Source organism: Poecilia latipinna, unplaced genomic scaffold (genome assembly GCF_001443285.1).
Source record: "Poecilia latipinna isolate Pla-1442-1.1 unplaced genomic scaffold, P_latipinna-1.0 Scaffold1865, whole genome shotgun sequence".
Lineage (NCBI taxonomy): Eukaryota > Metazoa > Chordata > Actinopteri > Cyprinodontiformes > Poeciliidae > Poecilia > Poecilia latipinna.
Window position 1 is genome coordinate 92160 of NW_015114481.1, and position 15487 is coordinate 107646.

General features: G+C 39.4%; 1 protein-coding gene across 1 annotated transcript in view; it reads left to right on the top strand.

Moving 5' to 3' along the window:
- Positions 1-1884: 1884 nt before the first annotated feature.
- The window catches only part of neb (nebulin), a gene marked incomplete at its 3' end in the record, with an annotated part of 35663 nt that continues 22060 nt past the window's right edge, over positions 1885-15487 (top strand). The window contains exons 1-24 of the mRNA XM_015014938.1: positions 1885-1984; positions 2704-2752; positions 3014-3099; positions 5593-5643; positions 7182-7289; positions 7397-7504; positions 7632-7736; positions 7833-7937; positions 8048-8152; positions 8682-8786; positions 9471-9575; positions 9652-9759; positions 10825-10941; positions 11218-11319; positions 11399-11506; positions 11621-11725; positions 11833-11931; positions 13465-13569; positions 13663-13770; positions 13872-13985; positions 14081-14278; positions 14382-14489; positions 14587-14685; positions 14783-14887. Of these exons, the coding sequence (XP_014870424.1) occupies positions 3034-3099; positions 5593-5643; positions 7182-7289; positions 7397-7504; positions 7632-7736; positions 7833-7937; positions 8048-8152; positions 8682-8786; positions 9471-9575; positions 9652-9759; positions 10825-10941; positions 11218-11319; positions 11399-11506; positions 11621-11725; positions 11833-11931; positions 13465-13569; positions 13663-13770; positions 13872-13985; positions 14081-14278; positions 14382-14489; positions 14587-14685; positions 14783-14887 (2334 nt within the window). The remainder of the gene's footprint in view (positions 1985-2703; positions 2753-3013; positions 3100-5592; positions 5644-7181; positions 7290-7396; positions 7505-7631; positions 7737-7832; positions 7938-8047; positions 8153-8681; positions 8787-9470; positions 9576-9651; positions 9760-10824; positions 10942-11217; positions 11320-11398; positions 11507-11620; positions 11726-11832; positions 11932-13464; positions 13570-13662; positions 13771-13871; positions 13986-14080; positions 14279-14381; positions 14490-14586; positions 14686-14782; positions 14888-15487) is intronic.

Below are 15487 nucleotides of genomic sequence, written 5' to 3' on the forward strand. Positions count from 1 at the left end.
CAACATTTTATTATACAAGAGAAAATTGATGGTAATTCTTATATTTTATATTCAACAAAAATGAAAAAAAAAACAACATATAATTTGTGATCTAATAAAAAAAGTGAACATCATATTTTCTTTCACAGCTGTTTTAGCAGTTCTCTACAGATATTTAATTAAAACAAGGCTCTCAAACACAGCATATTAGTTTTTCTCTTTTCATTATCCGTCTGTCCGTCTCTGTCCGTCCGTCCGTCTGTCCATCCATCGATCCCCTTTACACCCTTGTCCCTCAGTGGGGTCAGGAGGTGCTGGTGCCTCTCCAGCTGACGTTCCGGGCGAGAGGCGGGGTCACCCTGGACAGGTCGCCAGTCTGTCGCAGTCTTTTCATCATATATGATAAAAGCAAAACTAAATCTCTAATTATAATGCATGCTCTACAAACAGCAAAACCCACAGTTATTAAACGTGTACATAAATAATTATGGACACTCTCTGACCTCAAGATGACTCTCTCTTTCCTGCAGACTCTTCCAGCGAGTTCTGGAGATTTTTTTTTTAACCGTCCTCTGTGTGTGGTGACAAGATAAACGTAGGAATGTAGTCAGATGAATTTGTCACCATGCCATTTGTTAGAAACGTTACAGTTATTGTCCTAAATGCAGATTTTGGCAACTTCTTCCTTGTAACCATCCTGTCATTTCTAATCACAGAGTGACTTGGCGAGTTGGTGTCTGTGGAAACCGGACACCAACTCGCTCTGACACAGTAAGACCTAGAAACACCCAGAAAAGCCGTAGCTGAGATACAAATGAGTTTTATGCTTTCTAGAAATTTCCCATAGTTTAAACTCAATCCAGTGGTAGATTCGCACCTTTCAAAATAAAGCAAACTAAAAAGGAACAAATTGTTCTTGTATTCAAAGTGTTAATGCTCTTTGTCACAAATGATCACAAATCTAAGAGTGTGGGCACACAACCCCATGAGTCTTTTATGAATCCTTTTAATCTCCCACGGCAACCATCCAGCTGTGCAAAACACCTGGGCAGACCTAGCTCCGTCTTCGAGGCACAGCTCTTCAGAGGTGTGGTTTCCAGGCTTTTGAGCTTCCACCTCCTAGATATCCCCTCCACTCTGCTCCTTCAGACTAGCCAGCAGCAATTAGCAAACTGAGCAACAGCTGAGCTCGTTATATGAGCTACTTCTCAGAGCAACGCCGGTAAAAACGTGGTTAAAGGGTTAATAGAGGAGCCATGTTGTGACGACTACATGAAGGCTGAGTTTCAGAAACAGTGTGAGTTTTTAAAGAGACAGAGGCCCAGATTCAAGGTGTCAAATTTCCTTTGCTATAAAATGAGATTATGTGCCTGAAAAATGCATAATTGTACCCCAGCAAGAAGAAGGAAAATTCCATCGAGAGGATAAGGTTATGTACTTGTGCAGTAGATTAGCTTTTAAAAATATATATATATGTAACTTTTAAAAACTTGAAAAAAAAAGTTTGCCAAGTTCTGACTTTGTTGACCTGATTATTGACAGGATGCAGCCAGCTCTGGGTCAGCTGATGGGCGACCTCATCAGATAACAGCCTGGCCCCTGATGTTCGCCCTCTCCACTCAGAGGCATACATTTACCCAAGCTTGTTCAGCTTCAGGAGAACTTTTCAAAGAAAATAACAGAAGTTAAAAAAATAAAAAATAAAAAAAAACATTCACACTGGGACCCTATTGTGTTTTTGAGACTTGACAGCTCATGCTCCCTCTGGCCTCCCTCGTTAACTGTACCGCTGATGCGTTCGTCTCGACAGGTGCTCCTTTCTGAAATGATCACTTAGGTATATTTAGATTTTGAAACCCGAGAGGTCGGGCCTCTGATTGGCTGCGTCAGCCACATGATAACCTGGATAGAAAGTGCAGCTGTGTGCTGTCGCCCAGCGTTTCTCTGGAGGGAGGTTGGGAAGGCTTTGGCGGCTTTGGGAGACCAATAAACTTAAGCATAACTGGTAAGCAAAGGAAAGGATAAATCTACAAAATCCCACTTTTTTTTTATACCACCTGCATGGCTTTCCATCAGCTTGGACTGTCTCCGTTTCTTTTTCCCCACTGGCCTTTGGAATCCCAAAGGAGTTGACTGTGGATTAAGAAGCAAGAGCTCTTTCGTACGTTTTGAAGGAACAAGCAAGAACTTGAGGAAGTGAAGGAACATCAGGGCCAGACGCAGCTTTGGATTTACCTGAAATCCCAGCAGCATTCACCACTTTGATCTCTTTTAAAACCAAGCTGAAGCCTCTTTTTCTTCTTTTTTTCCCCCTTCTACGTCGGCTTTGGTACACATGGTTCCTAGTTTTACAGATAAGATTTAAGTTAAATCTCGAGATCTGGCAATCAGACGCTAAAAAAGGTAGTTAATATGCCGCCCTATATTTAACCTGCAGCCTCAGAAGGCATTGCATCTCCATTTGCTAAACACAGTCAGCCAATCAGGCTCTGGCATTAGCTTACATGTCAAATAGCAGAAGCACCGTTAGGCAGCTGTCGCCAACCTTCAGCCAGGAGGCACCGTTCCCTCAGCTGTGTTGTGGCATGTCAAGGGGCAGAAGGATGGGGGTCGGCTGGGGGGTCCAAAAACACAGAATTAGCTTCTGAACCTTCCTGTCCTGATGTGAATGTGCTGATAAACACTACTGTTGAGACGTTTCACACGTTTTGTCATTTTATTTAGGTGTGTGGCAAATCACAGAGTTGGAATCAGACTGAGGCCCTTGTGAATGGCAAGTGAAGCTTCCTTACTATGGAAATACTGTAGAACTTTACTGCTAGCGTTTTTCTTTTTTTTTTGTTTTCCCCAAAAACTAAGATGAGAGAGGAATGTTTAACAGTTTTGCATGAGTGATTTTTTTTAAGTATTATTTTTATTATTGTTAGTAAGGGACATGCAGAGTGTTGTATGTTCCAGAATAACGGGCTGATTAATATTTCTTGTCCTTGTTAAAACCGTGAATGCCTGAAAGTATCGTCTCTGTTTTGTACAGAGCTTTTAAAACTTGCCAAAATGGCAGACACTGGTGACGAATATGACGAGTTTGGAGATGAGGAAGATGAAGAAATCATGGGGGTGGTAAGTGGATGTCTTCTCACCTCTCAGCAAAAGAAAAACAAACTGGCATGCAAGACTCTTTTCTGTATTGCCAATTGTTTTTCACCTTTTTACTGAATTAAAGCACGTGGATCATTTGCTGGATCTGTAGATTCAACCAGATTACCTAGACTGTTATACTTAGAGATGCAATTTTCATGTGTACCATGTGTCCATACCTGCTGCCATGCAGTTTCCTTTATAAACAGACAACAGTTTTGGAGCATTAACATCTTAAGTGAAGCTTATTTCCTTGCTAAATTGTGGATATTTTGGCTGCACGACATGAGCAACAACCAGCAATAGCCATAGATTTTAAATACATGCATTTGAATCTGTAAATACTGAAAGGCATTTATTTGTTTTTTATTACTTGTTTAAATGTGAATTAGTGTGCTTTCTCCAGGTTATGCGAATGAGGCCTGTAGCTACAACATGTCTCATACCAGTGCATTTCATGTTGTGTTTGTTGTCTCCGTGACAGTGGTTGATGGAAGAGTGAAAGCAGAAGGCTAACAATTAATCCTGAATTTCCAATGGAAACGGGGTTATGGTTAACCTTGTATTCTACATTCACAGTACTGCTGATGTCTTATAGGGGAGCCCAAACGACTCGGGCAAAAACACTGTTCATTCAGTCAGTTTGACTCCCATATAACACATCAACAAACGGATTTGCTGTCTTTCGCTGCAAAGACGCAAATCATTTGGGAGGTGGGACACACGGACAGGTGCAAAATCGATACGCTCTGATTTCACTAGTACTTTCATCTATACTGTGGAGAAAAGTTGCATTGTCTTGCGCAGGACGTGGGACGGCTGTTGTCTAATCTACAGAATGGGGAGAAACATAGTGCTGTCGGGAGACATGATGAAAAATACGTAGCTTACTTTAGAAACTACAGAGTAACTTTTTATTTTATTTTTGGCATAAGTGCCAAGATTCAATTTATGTCTTAGTTTGCTCAGTCATTTGTTGTTGTTTCTTTTATTTCTATTTTCTTTATTGCTTAGAAATGTCATTAAATTGCTTTGACCTGGGGAAAAAAAAAACGGAGAGCAGAGATCTCTGAGTGGCGTTTAGACAAATTTAGAAGTTGAGGAGATGGAGACGTAAAGGGAGAGAGAGCGAGGGCAGCAAAACGAGACGAGCTATAAATCACGCTCCAATGCACTTCTTCAACATGTTAACTTTACTGTTGTGAAAGTTGTGCTTAGTCGGGATGAACGCACTGAGGAACAAAAAAAAAAGTCTGAGTTCATCCATGCCTATGGTTCTCCCCTGTCTGATAGATTTGGATATTTAAGCCTTTTACAAATGTTGATTAAAACGATTGAGATGTTATTTCTCTCAGCTCTGGTTGTCCGATTCAACTTATGGTCAATTTGAAGGATTTCGTTGAAGATAAAGTCATAAGCAGAGTCACAAAACAGGAAAATAATAATAAAAACTTCAAACTTATTGAAGCCGTTTTGATCTGTAGATTAAATCAGATTAATTTGTACTAAGTTTAGGGTTAAGGCGCTCCAAAAATGTGCTTCACATTCAAAACACAATGTCTTTCTTTCAAATAGCCAATATTTGAGGAGGAATGTTGTGTGTTTTACACATCTGGCCAAGGATTTTCTTTATTTCTTACATATTTTTTACAATTTGTCTAATTACTAATAAAGAACATAATTTACACAGATGATTGTTTTTACAGAAAACACTCTGGAGTTTCTAGATAACTAAAATCATCATTAAAAAAAAAAAAAAAGATTCCCAGGTTTTAAAGACATAGTCGCCCCTTAAGCTTAAGGTTTTTTCTGTTATATTTACCATCAAAAGCAACAATTTGTTGCATCAAACCAACTTAATGCAAAGGTCTTACCTACAGCTAAGCTAATTCAATTGAAAACAAGTTAGATATTCATTTCTTTAAAGCACTCAAATGAACTGTAGCTCAAATGTAAATGTGTGGAAGAATAAATATATTTATTACCCTGTAATGTGGATTAAGCAGGCTGCTGCCTCTGCTGTAGCAACTGGTCAACAAAGGCAACGGTCAATGAAATAAATAGAAATATTCTCATCTGGTGTTTCTAAATCTATTTCAGGGATCAAAGACGGGGAGCAGCACGGCTTAAATAGCACAGACAATATTAACGCATTTAGTCCTCTGCTTAATAGAGGCTCAGGTCGATTGCTGCTCAGTGACATCACAGCTTATTTGCAGCCGCGGGGGTTCTTATTCATCTGTAGCATTTCCAGGATGAGAATCTCCTGCTATTCCCCCTACAGATAATATCCTCCAGGGCATTCAAGAACAAAAAAAAAACAAACAAAAAAAACACCAGTGTCAGTCGTTGTTTAACACCAGAGCTGTGGGAAAAATCAACCTCAATCCACACAAAGTGATCTGCTGTTTCTCCCGTTACTTGTTTTGGTGAGGAATCCAAAAGTCTGTCCTTCGTTTGTAATATGTTGAGCAGATTACAACAACAACAACGACGTACTCTGAGGAGCACTCTAAGTCCTCTCAGGTAAAACACCTCCTCCCAAGGTGCAACAGCTCAAGCAGGGCAGGAAAAGCTTGTCTGCATGCCTGAATGGAACAAAAACAGAAGGTCAAATTTGGTCAAGCATGTGTTAACCTTGCTGGGTTTGTATGTTACTTGTAAAGATGATTTGTATCATTAGATACTACTTTTATTTATTTTTTTTAATTGTTTATGGGTTTTGGTTACTTTTTAGATGGATGCAGAAATTGTGTACACACAGGACGCTCTTTCATTTATCGGTATCTCTTGTTAAAGCCTCAAAATAAATTTGATGTTTTAACGCTTTAGCATAACCACAAACATTAAATGCTTACAGATCCAGCCTTTAAATCGGGTTCATTCATTCAGTCATATTGTTTACTACAGAATCAAACGTTGCCTCGGTTACTCAGGATCCCCACCGCTTCCTTTAAAATGGTTTAAACTGAAGCGCTTCTCACATAAATTTGACTTTTTAAAATTTTCATCAGGAGGCATTCGGTTATGATTTCCTCTTTTCCCGTGAGAGTGATTTATCACAGTACTGCTCTACAAAAGAGGAAAGACAATCAAACACAGAAGTCAAATCAGACATTTGTGTCGATCTGTTTACGCCAGAAAATGGCTACTTACCTAATCTTGGCCTTTTCTTCATAACAACTAACGCTGTGAGTAACAAGGCTTGGACTCACTTCTTCACTTCCCAACAACATGGAGGGCGGTTTATGTTGTTTGGCTTCACACTACAACCAGCAGAATAAGAAACTCCCACAGACCTAATGATGCAGTGCATTCTGTGTACTTCACACTAAAAGTATGCAAAGAAGATGGACAAAAAGGGAGAAGCAAAAGATTCACAAATATGTAGTGAAAAAAAACAACAGATCTGACCTTTATTTTTATTTTTTCCAAACTCATATGTGTAGAAATTCATCCTTTTATTTATTTATTTTGGTCTTTTTAATCAAGCTGTTATTCTTTTGTGATTACTACCTGACGACTCGTCGCATGCTTCTTGTCTCCATTTCAAGCTAAAACCATTAACACATGACGGATACCAGTAGGGAGTTTATTTTTGAGACTTCCTGCAATTTGTATAAATCAAAATAAACAAATGTCTCTACATTTTTGCAAACTCCTATCAAACCCCACGCGACTCATACTCACCGGCTAAAGGAATGTTTTGTGTTCTCTTAACACTCGTTATTATATCTTCACCCTGCATGATTTTCTTCCATATTAATTAAAATGACACAAACTGGCATCCATGTTGGAATAACTGATGCTAAATAAAGTCTTTGTGAGAATTTCTTTTCTTTTTTTTTTTTTAGTGAAGGTAAGTAAATAGGGTAATGGCTAAACTAACAAGCTAGCACAGCTTGTTAGCTTGGAAGGATGCTAGCCTCACCTCGCCCCGGTGGATTCCTCCATCGGTTTATCTCCACCTTTTGCTTCATTTGGTGTGAAAGAGCGCTTTCATTTCCCGGCAGCTCTGTTTGCGAGGATAAATAAATGAATGTTTTTGCTCTTCCCGTGTGCAGTCTGGCTTGCCCACCAGGAAAGTCAGAAGGAAGGCTAAGGTCGATACTTCCAAGTTTATGACTCCCTATCTGGCCCACAGCCAGAAGATGCTGGATCAGTACAGCCACGTAAGGCGCTCGTGACTTTTACCAGCTTGTTTATGATATAACTATATTGGTATTTTGCTTTTGTTTGCTTCTTCAAACTGGACGATTTCATTCTGTATCCTCGGCAGAATAAATACCGCCAAGCTTATGAGCTGTCCAGAGGGCAGCCTCCCGCTTTCACCCCTGACACCCCTGAACTGATTCGCATCAGGAAGGCCCAGGAGCAGCTTAGTGAGGTATCACTAGTACCTGTCGCGCACTCTAAAGGAACAAAAAGACTGCTGTTTTGGATTTCTAACAAAAGAAATAATAAAAAAATTGAAATATTCACCAAAATAAGTCACGAAAGCCTGTTGCTGACAGGTGAAATACCGCATGGAGGGAAACAAGGCTCGGACAACCAGCTTGTACGGCGGTGACGCCAGAGAGGTGGTCCACGTCAAGCATGTGTCAGATCTGATCAGCAAGGTGAGCAACCTCAACCTTACGTCGGCGTGTAGACATTTTGAAACAGATTAGCAGGATATCAAATGTTGGTACTGACCTCTGATAATGTTGCTTCAGGTTCTGTACAGACAGAAGTGGGATGAGATGAAGGACAAGTACCTGCTGCCTCCCGACGCTCCTGAGCTGGTTCTGGCTGTGAAGAACGCCGCTAACTATAGCAAGGTAAATTCAGTCAGGAATTCAAGAGTTACTGTTTGCTTGTATGTTTTTCTTTTTTAAATATATATATAGTTTTGCTATTTCTGTAATTAAAAATGACTTTTTGTTTCCAGAAACTTTACACAGAAGCCTGGGACGAGGAGAAGACCATGTACTACCCTTACAGCGACAGCCCTGAGTTGCGCAGGGTGGCTAAGGCTCAGGAGGTCCTCAGTGATGTAAGCCGAATTAGGTTGAATTATCAAACCTCAGGGAATAAATTAAGTTAAAATACAAAAGCTGCAAATAAAAAAAATATATTAAAATATCAATTTGGCCTCGTCTTACCCCAACGTTCCCATCAGTTGTCCTTGTGGAAGCGACTGAACCCCGTCTTACGTTTGATTGGGTGAATGTACACAGTGCTTTATAATAGGTTTCTATTTTATATCCAGAACGGAGCACAGTGTGGATATAATATGATGTCAAATGTTACGTGGAGATTTCTGGCTAATATTAGTGGAAGTTTTTAATGTTTTAATATGAACATTTAGAACATTAAATTTATTGTATCGAAATTCCTCAAACACAAAAATTGAAATTTTCATCATAGCATGTTTTTTTTGTTTAGCATTTATGTACAAATGAAATGGATTACAAATCTAAATTTTTCATCCATCTTTCTCAATCATTTTCTTTTGTTTGAAAAACATTGAACTTTAATAATTCCTTTAAATGAAACCCCTCTTAATAAATTTCCTCCCACAGATTAAATATAAGAAGGGACACGATGAGCGCAAAGCCAAGTACACGTCCTTGCCCGATCCTCCAGAGGTGGAGCTGGCCAAGAGAGTCGCTCATCAGCGCAGTGACGTAAGCACAACTCCGTCCAATCACGTTCTACCATTAAGGAAATGATAATAAAGGCAGGAGCGTTGATGAATTAATCCCTTCTTTCATCTCAGGTTCAGCTATGCCTGTGCATGCATTAACCAGACAGAGAGAATATATTTACAGTGTACAAATAACAAATTTAAAGAGACAGCGAAAGGCTTTCTGTACGATATGTAATGACTGTTTTATTACCATGTAGAGATCCAATGAGTTCATACATTAAGAAAAGTTCAATTTACCACTCTAGATGTGGGGGAAAAAAATCACTATTTGTGTAGGTGTTGATATGTGTGGCATTAATCGATACCTAAGTCAACACGAATCACTGGTGAAATTATTATTTTTCTTTCAATTCGGCATTACGTGCAAGACTTGTACAACTACAAAACCGGATAAAATCGTCCGCAGTTATGCGCCGTTATAGAAACACAGACATCATCCAACCCTGAGCTGCTGCTAGGAATAACCGGCCACCTGCTCTTTAGCATTACTGTCCTCACTGAGCTGCAAGGGACAGGCTAACAATAGCTTCAGAAATTCTTCTGATTCCTCCTGTGTTTTTATTAAACACATGAACGGGTCGCGACACTGTTATAGATCCATCATTGTTACTCTAGAGCAACAATTAACTCTGATTCCTTGTCCCCCCCCTCCCCCCAACAGCTTAAATACAAGGAAGACTACAATAAAAACGTCAGGGGTCAGTGGTGTGAGACGCCTTACTTTGACATCGCCATCGCCAGGATGGCAATGGATAATCTCAGCGACGTGAGTGCTGTGATGAATGTCATTATTTCTGCTTTTGTTCCCTTGTGTCTTATTGTTGTGCAACTTCATTTTCCAGAGAAAATACACTCAAGAGTTTGAGAATATCAAAGACCAAATCTACTTCATGCAAACAGACACGCCCGTGTACGACGCATGCAAGAAGGCTCGCATTGCTGCTAGTGCGGTAAGCTCAGAGGAAGGCGTCTGATTGTTTTTCCTGTATTTGTGGAAGACTCGACAGCGAGTTGAGTTGAGCTCTCCGTCAGAGCACTGCGTGAGTCAGCCGAGTCCAATCTGATGCAGAAATTCTCACAAGCCGATTCACCGCAGTTACAGCCTGCCACAGGACCAACATTTCAACTGTTTTCAGCTTTTGAGAGATGAATAAGCAGCTTTCTGCTTGTTCACTGGTAATGTGAACATGTTGCATATCGTCACCTTCCTAAAATAATAGCCGGAGTCATTTTTTGCTAAAAGGATTAATTATGCAAAAAAAAAAGTTACTTTTGGCAAAAAAATGATTTAGACCATCGTTTTAGAAAGGTGGCGGTGATTGAAATGTCATTAAAGCAGCATTTTCTGCTTCAATTAGTAATGGACTTGAGTAAAACCCAAATTTTAAAACAAGATTTAACTAGATTTTATTTCAGACAGTAAAGTAGCAATTATCATTAATGTTAGTAACGAATAAACCACATAAATTAGTAGTTACAATCATGGTAGCTGATGATTCTGTTATTTTTTTTATCTTGTACATTGGCCTGATCAAAAACAAGAAAAAATATCCAGTAAATTTCGTAGAATAGTATTATATTGTTTGTTGTGATGTTTTTAATACAGTAATATGATTTTATCTGGTTAGTCATGCTATCTGCTCTGGTAGGGTTTGCCAACTGTAGTTTATAAACAGCAATAATTGGCACCATTTTAGTTTACACTCTATGACTGTTGAAATGTTTTCAGGGAGCTGAATTTATCTTTCTTTTAAACGAGGTAAAAGTGTTCTGCAATATGTGGGGGAGGGGATAGTACTTTGCTCAATGCCGACCAGAGAAAACTCAAATCACTCTGACACTTCTCATTAGAACGACTTGACCCTGAAAGAATGGAAAGAAGGATATTTTATATGCTGTTTAAAACCTTTCTGTGCCTTAGCTAGTTTCAGTTTAACTGGTCAACGTTATCAGCAGCGTAAGTGACCCTCACTGCTTGTCTGTTTTCTCTCACATGTCTCTGTTCCTACTTTTAGGTCCAATACAAGAAAGAGTTTGAAAAGACAAAATCCCAGTGTGACTACAATACACTCCCCGCTACAGAGAATCCGCTCCTGAGACAGCTCAGATACGCCGGCACCATCCTTAGTGATGTGGGTCCTATTCAGTTTCTTATTTGTTTTATCGTAAATATAGTCCAGTGCTTGTTTTCTTTTGTGTTTAAAATGTTGCAAAATTTTTGATATTTACTGTTATTTTCTCTTATAAGTCACTGAAACAGTCAGGTAGTTTATTTTCTAACCAGTTTCTGAATCACATTAACTTATCTTTTAATTATGTATGTTGCCATTTTATATACATATTTTTTTCATATTTTTGTTCAATATTTAACGCTGTTTTTTGTCTTCTTTTTCTCGTTCCTTTAACAGAAAGTATATAAGGCCAGCTATGAGAAGTCCAGGGGTTTCAGCATCAACTACTGTGACACACCAAAGTTTCAGATGGACTCAGTGCTTAAAAAGTTCTCTGATGTAAGAACCTGGTGGTTTATCAAATAAGCATTCCTCTTTTTCTCTTTAATACATTAATTTGTCCACTGTAACATTCTAGATACATTACAAAGAGAAGTATGACAAAGAGGTAAAGGGACATTATATCGGCAGCTATGAAGACCTCTACATGGTTCACTGCCAGAAAGTTGAGGAATTTAAGAACGAGGTATGTGTGTGAACGGAGAGTTTTACACTCGAAATCATTATGTTGAGCTAAGATTTTTTTTTTTTGTCTCGTTCAAAGCAACAATTTCTAATTGCATATTTCCCCCCACCCCAGCAATTATATAAAGCGGAATATGAAGACATAAAAACGAGATGCTTCTTCCCTCAAACGGTCACACCTGAGTACGAGGCTACGAAGAAGCTTCAGCAGTGCAGTGACGTAAGTAGTTTTCTCCAGTAAAGTACGTTCAAGCTCTCATTAAGATTCCTTTCCGTCTATATCTATAGTTGTACGCATGACACGTTTTCTTCTTCGGTGGTTTTCAGAAAACCTACCGGCAACATCCCGACAAAGTGAAGTTTACACAAGTGGTGGATTCGCCAGTCCTCGTCCAAGCCAGCATCAACGCCAAGCAGCTAAGTGACGTATGTGACATTTGAAACCATTTCAGTCTCATATCAAAGCAGAGACGGTTTTTAGTGAGGCATTTGTACAGCATAGCATTTTAAGTAGCTTTTTTAAAACCACAAACGGGTGAACCATCATGTCTGTTAAAAACCAGGATAAAATTGATAAATAAAGGCTTGAATATTTATGTACAACCCGATTGTACATAAATATCGGGTACAATCGGTACCCGATATTTAATGATCACAAGCTAGATGCTTGTGATCATTAACAAGCATCTAGCATTGCGCAGCAGATGTATGACCACATTTTAACTGGTTGGTTTCTGGCATAAGCACCTCTTTGAAGCCTAGTCCAAGTTTTAACCATCTAGTTGTCGATTAGAAGTGAAGCTGCAGAATTTCCTTCTTTGTGCGAGGCGCCAGTACAAACCCTCAGCAGCTACCGTTCTTGATAGTGACCGTTTTCTTTGGCAGTCAAAGTGATTGTTTACTTTGAACATATTTCTTTAAATTGTAGCCAAACAGCTGCATCTTTGTCACATTTAGCCATAAAATATTCTCATAGAAGCCATTTTGTTTGTCCATGTTGGCAGCTGCAAATTTCAGTCAGGTTCGAAAATGCTGACTTTGCTACCCCATCGTGCTCAGTAATCAAAAATGAGTGGTCGACGTGCAACTTTCCAAGCCACATTCAACCTGATATTAATATATATTTCAGCCTACATATTTAGGTTTGGCCACTTTAAGTAAATACGCAAAAAATAGACTTGTGCGTCTAACTTCTGTTTGTATTACATGTTAAGGGGCCGACTATGTTTCAGATGGATCAACAAAGTCTCAGAATTAACAAGACATTAAAAGGCATAATAATTATATTTAAACTTCCACCTGGACAGTGTTGCGATCTCCTCTTCACATACAGGTCCATCTAAATAAATGTGAATATTATTTAAAAGTTCACTTATTTATGTCACTCAATTTACCAAGTGAAACACATTATTTAGATTACATTAATGTTTAGAATGTAACATTAGACCAGTAACAAAGTAATGAAAAAATACAGAAATTTGGGGCTTTTATCAAAGGTGTGTTTATTAGCTGGCCACAGGTTATTATCAAAATGTAAATTTAATCCATCTCTTATCGAGATGGATATTCAAATTTACTGAGATGTAACCTGCAAGGTGGTTTAAAAACATTTATTTACTGTTTAATTAGCGACCAAATGTTTTCAAGTCATCTGCTGGGGCCTCAGATCAAACTCTCCTGCTAAAGCGGATCGCCGTTAACTGTATCCAATCATCCGTGTAGCCCAGATGTCTTTCTATGGGCTCCATGGAAACTGGAGAGCCGTTTCTCTGCAGTATAAATAGAAACAAGCATTCACTTGGCCCAGAATAAAATCTGTCATCAGATAGGGCCTTGGCAAGGAGGAAGGAGCCGGAGAAGCCGAAGTCAGCATACTGCTGCCCTCTACTGACGGGAAACCGTAGGACGATTGGTCCAAACAGAACAGAGGGTTTTAATCGAATGCTTTTTCTCTCGCAGTTGAACTACAAGGAAAAGTTTGAGAAAACAAAGTTCAAGTACACGCTCCCCCCAGACTACCCCTTCTTCATCCAGTCCAGAGTTAACGCCTACAACCTGAGCGAGGTGAGTAAAATTCAAATCCGTCTCTAAAACCGAATCGCTTTTTAAACCGATTGAGTGTTCGGATTCGTTAGCGGCCGCTTATTGTCGTTGCAGAGCTGCTATAAGTACGACTGGGAGAAAACCAAAGCAAAGAAGTTTGAAATCAAGGGTGACGCCATCCCAATCCTGGCCGCCCGTGCTCACACAAACATTGCCAGCGACGTAAGTGCCTGCCCTCATAAATGTCTGCGTTGTTGTTTTCAGTTTTATTATAATTTTTTTTATTATCATTTTATTGCCGTGCTTCTGCTTTGTCCCTGCAGGTTAAGTACAAAAAGGAGTACGAGAAGAACAGGGGACACATGGTTGGAGCCCTCAGCATTAATGACGACCCCAAGATCTTGCACTCGGTTCATGTTGCCAAAATCCAAAGTGATGTGAGTTGTCAGGGTCAAATCAATCAAATCGAGTTCATTATTGGCGAGAAAAGAAAAACGAATACTCAAACCAAATCTCACCGATTTATCCACAGCGCGAATATAAGAAGAACTATGAAAAAATCAAGACCAAGTACCACACACCACTGGATATGATATCAGTCACCCTGGCCAAGAAGTCCCAGGCAATCGCCAGCATGGCGGGCTACAGGAAGATCAACCCCAACTACTTCCTGCCTTACGACAGCGTGCTGCTGGACACGGCCAAGAAAGCCAACGCCATCCAGAGTGATGTAAGCAGACAAGATTTTACAAGCTGGTTCACATTTTGTTTATGTTCCAATGTGTAGATATTTCTTTTCGCTGACGTCCTTATGTTTATTTTTTCCATCAAAGAATGAGTATAAAGCTGAGTACAACAACTACGTCAAAGGAACCCCATGGATCCCGTACGGCTCCATGGATGTAGAAAAGGCAAAGAAAGCTACTGAGATTCTCAACGAGGTACGAGTGAGAAGCAGTGTTCCTGCTAAAACAATCATATCTGTTACCTGGAGAAAGATTTAATGTCTTTATTTTACACCTCCTTTTGTCCTTGTAGAAAAAATACCGACAGCCTCCAGACACGATTCCATTCACAGCCATAGAAGACCATCCCATCATGCTGCAGTCTAAAGTCAACCAGCTTCAGAGGAGTGATGTGAGTCCACCGCCCAGTGAACTCTGAATTATTTTGGCTTTTTTTTAGTCTGTTACTTTATGTTTGTGCGAGTTCTTACGGCCTTTTATCCACACAGCTGTTCTACAAGAGAGGTCTGGAGGAAATCCATCAAAAGTACTCTTTGCCTCCTGATGCTCCAGAGTTCCTCCAAGCCAAGTGTAATGCCTACAACATCAGCAAGGTAGCGCATCCATCTATACATGTCTGCACTGGATTGGCACCTTAAGGCTGCTGGGGGAGCTGAAGCCTTTCTCCAGTGGTCATTGGGCGAAGGTACACAGGGTCCCAAGAGATGGACAAGCATGTGTACATTTCCAAAAGACACACTCTCCTCCCACAGTCCAAAAACTGTCGTAGGAAGCTGGAGTATGGAGAACATGCAAACACCATGCAGTAAGATCCCAGGCCGGGATTTAAACCCAGGACCTTCTTGCTGCAAGGCAACAGGGCCAAGAACTTCTCCACTATCCAGGCTGCACACAAAACCCTTATACTTTAAAGGCTTTAAAATTAACCAAATAACCAAATATTTAATTGTTAATCTTTTTTCACACTTGGCTGTAAAGTCTAACTTTACCTATGGAATAAGTTTCAGAGTATATTGTAAAACCAATCACATTCCTTTGAGATTTTGTCTGTCATATATAAATCATGTGGTCAGTTTTTCTATTTTCTTATGTTAAATCATTATTATAGCTGTAGTAAGTAACTTTTATTTAAAAAAAAAATATATATATATATATATATATATATATATATATATATATATATATTTTTTTTT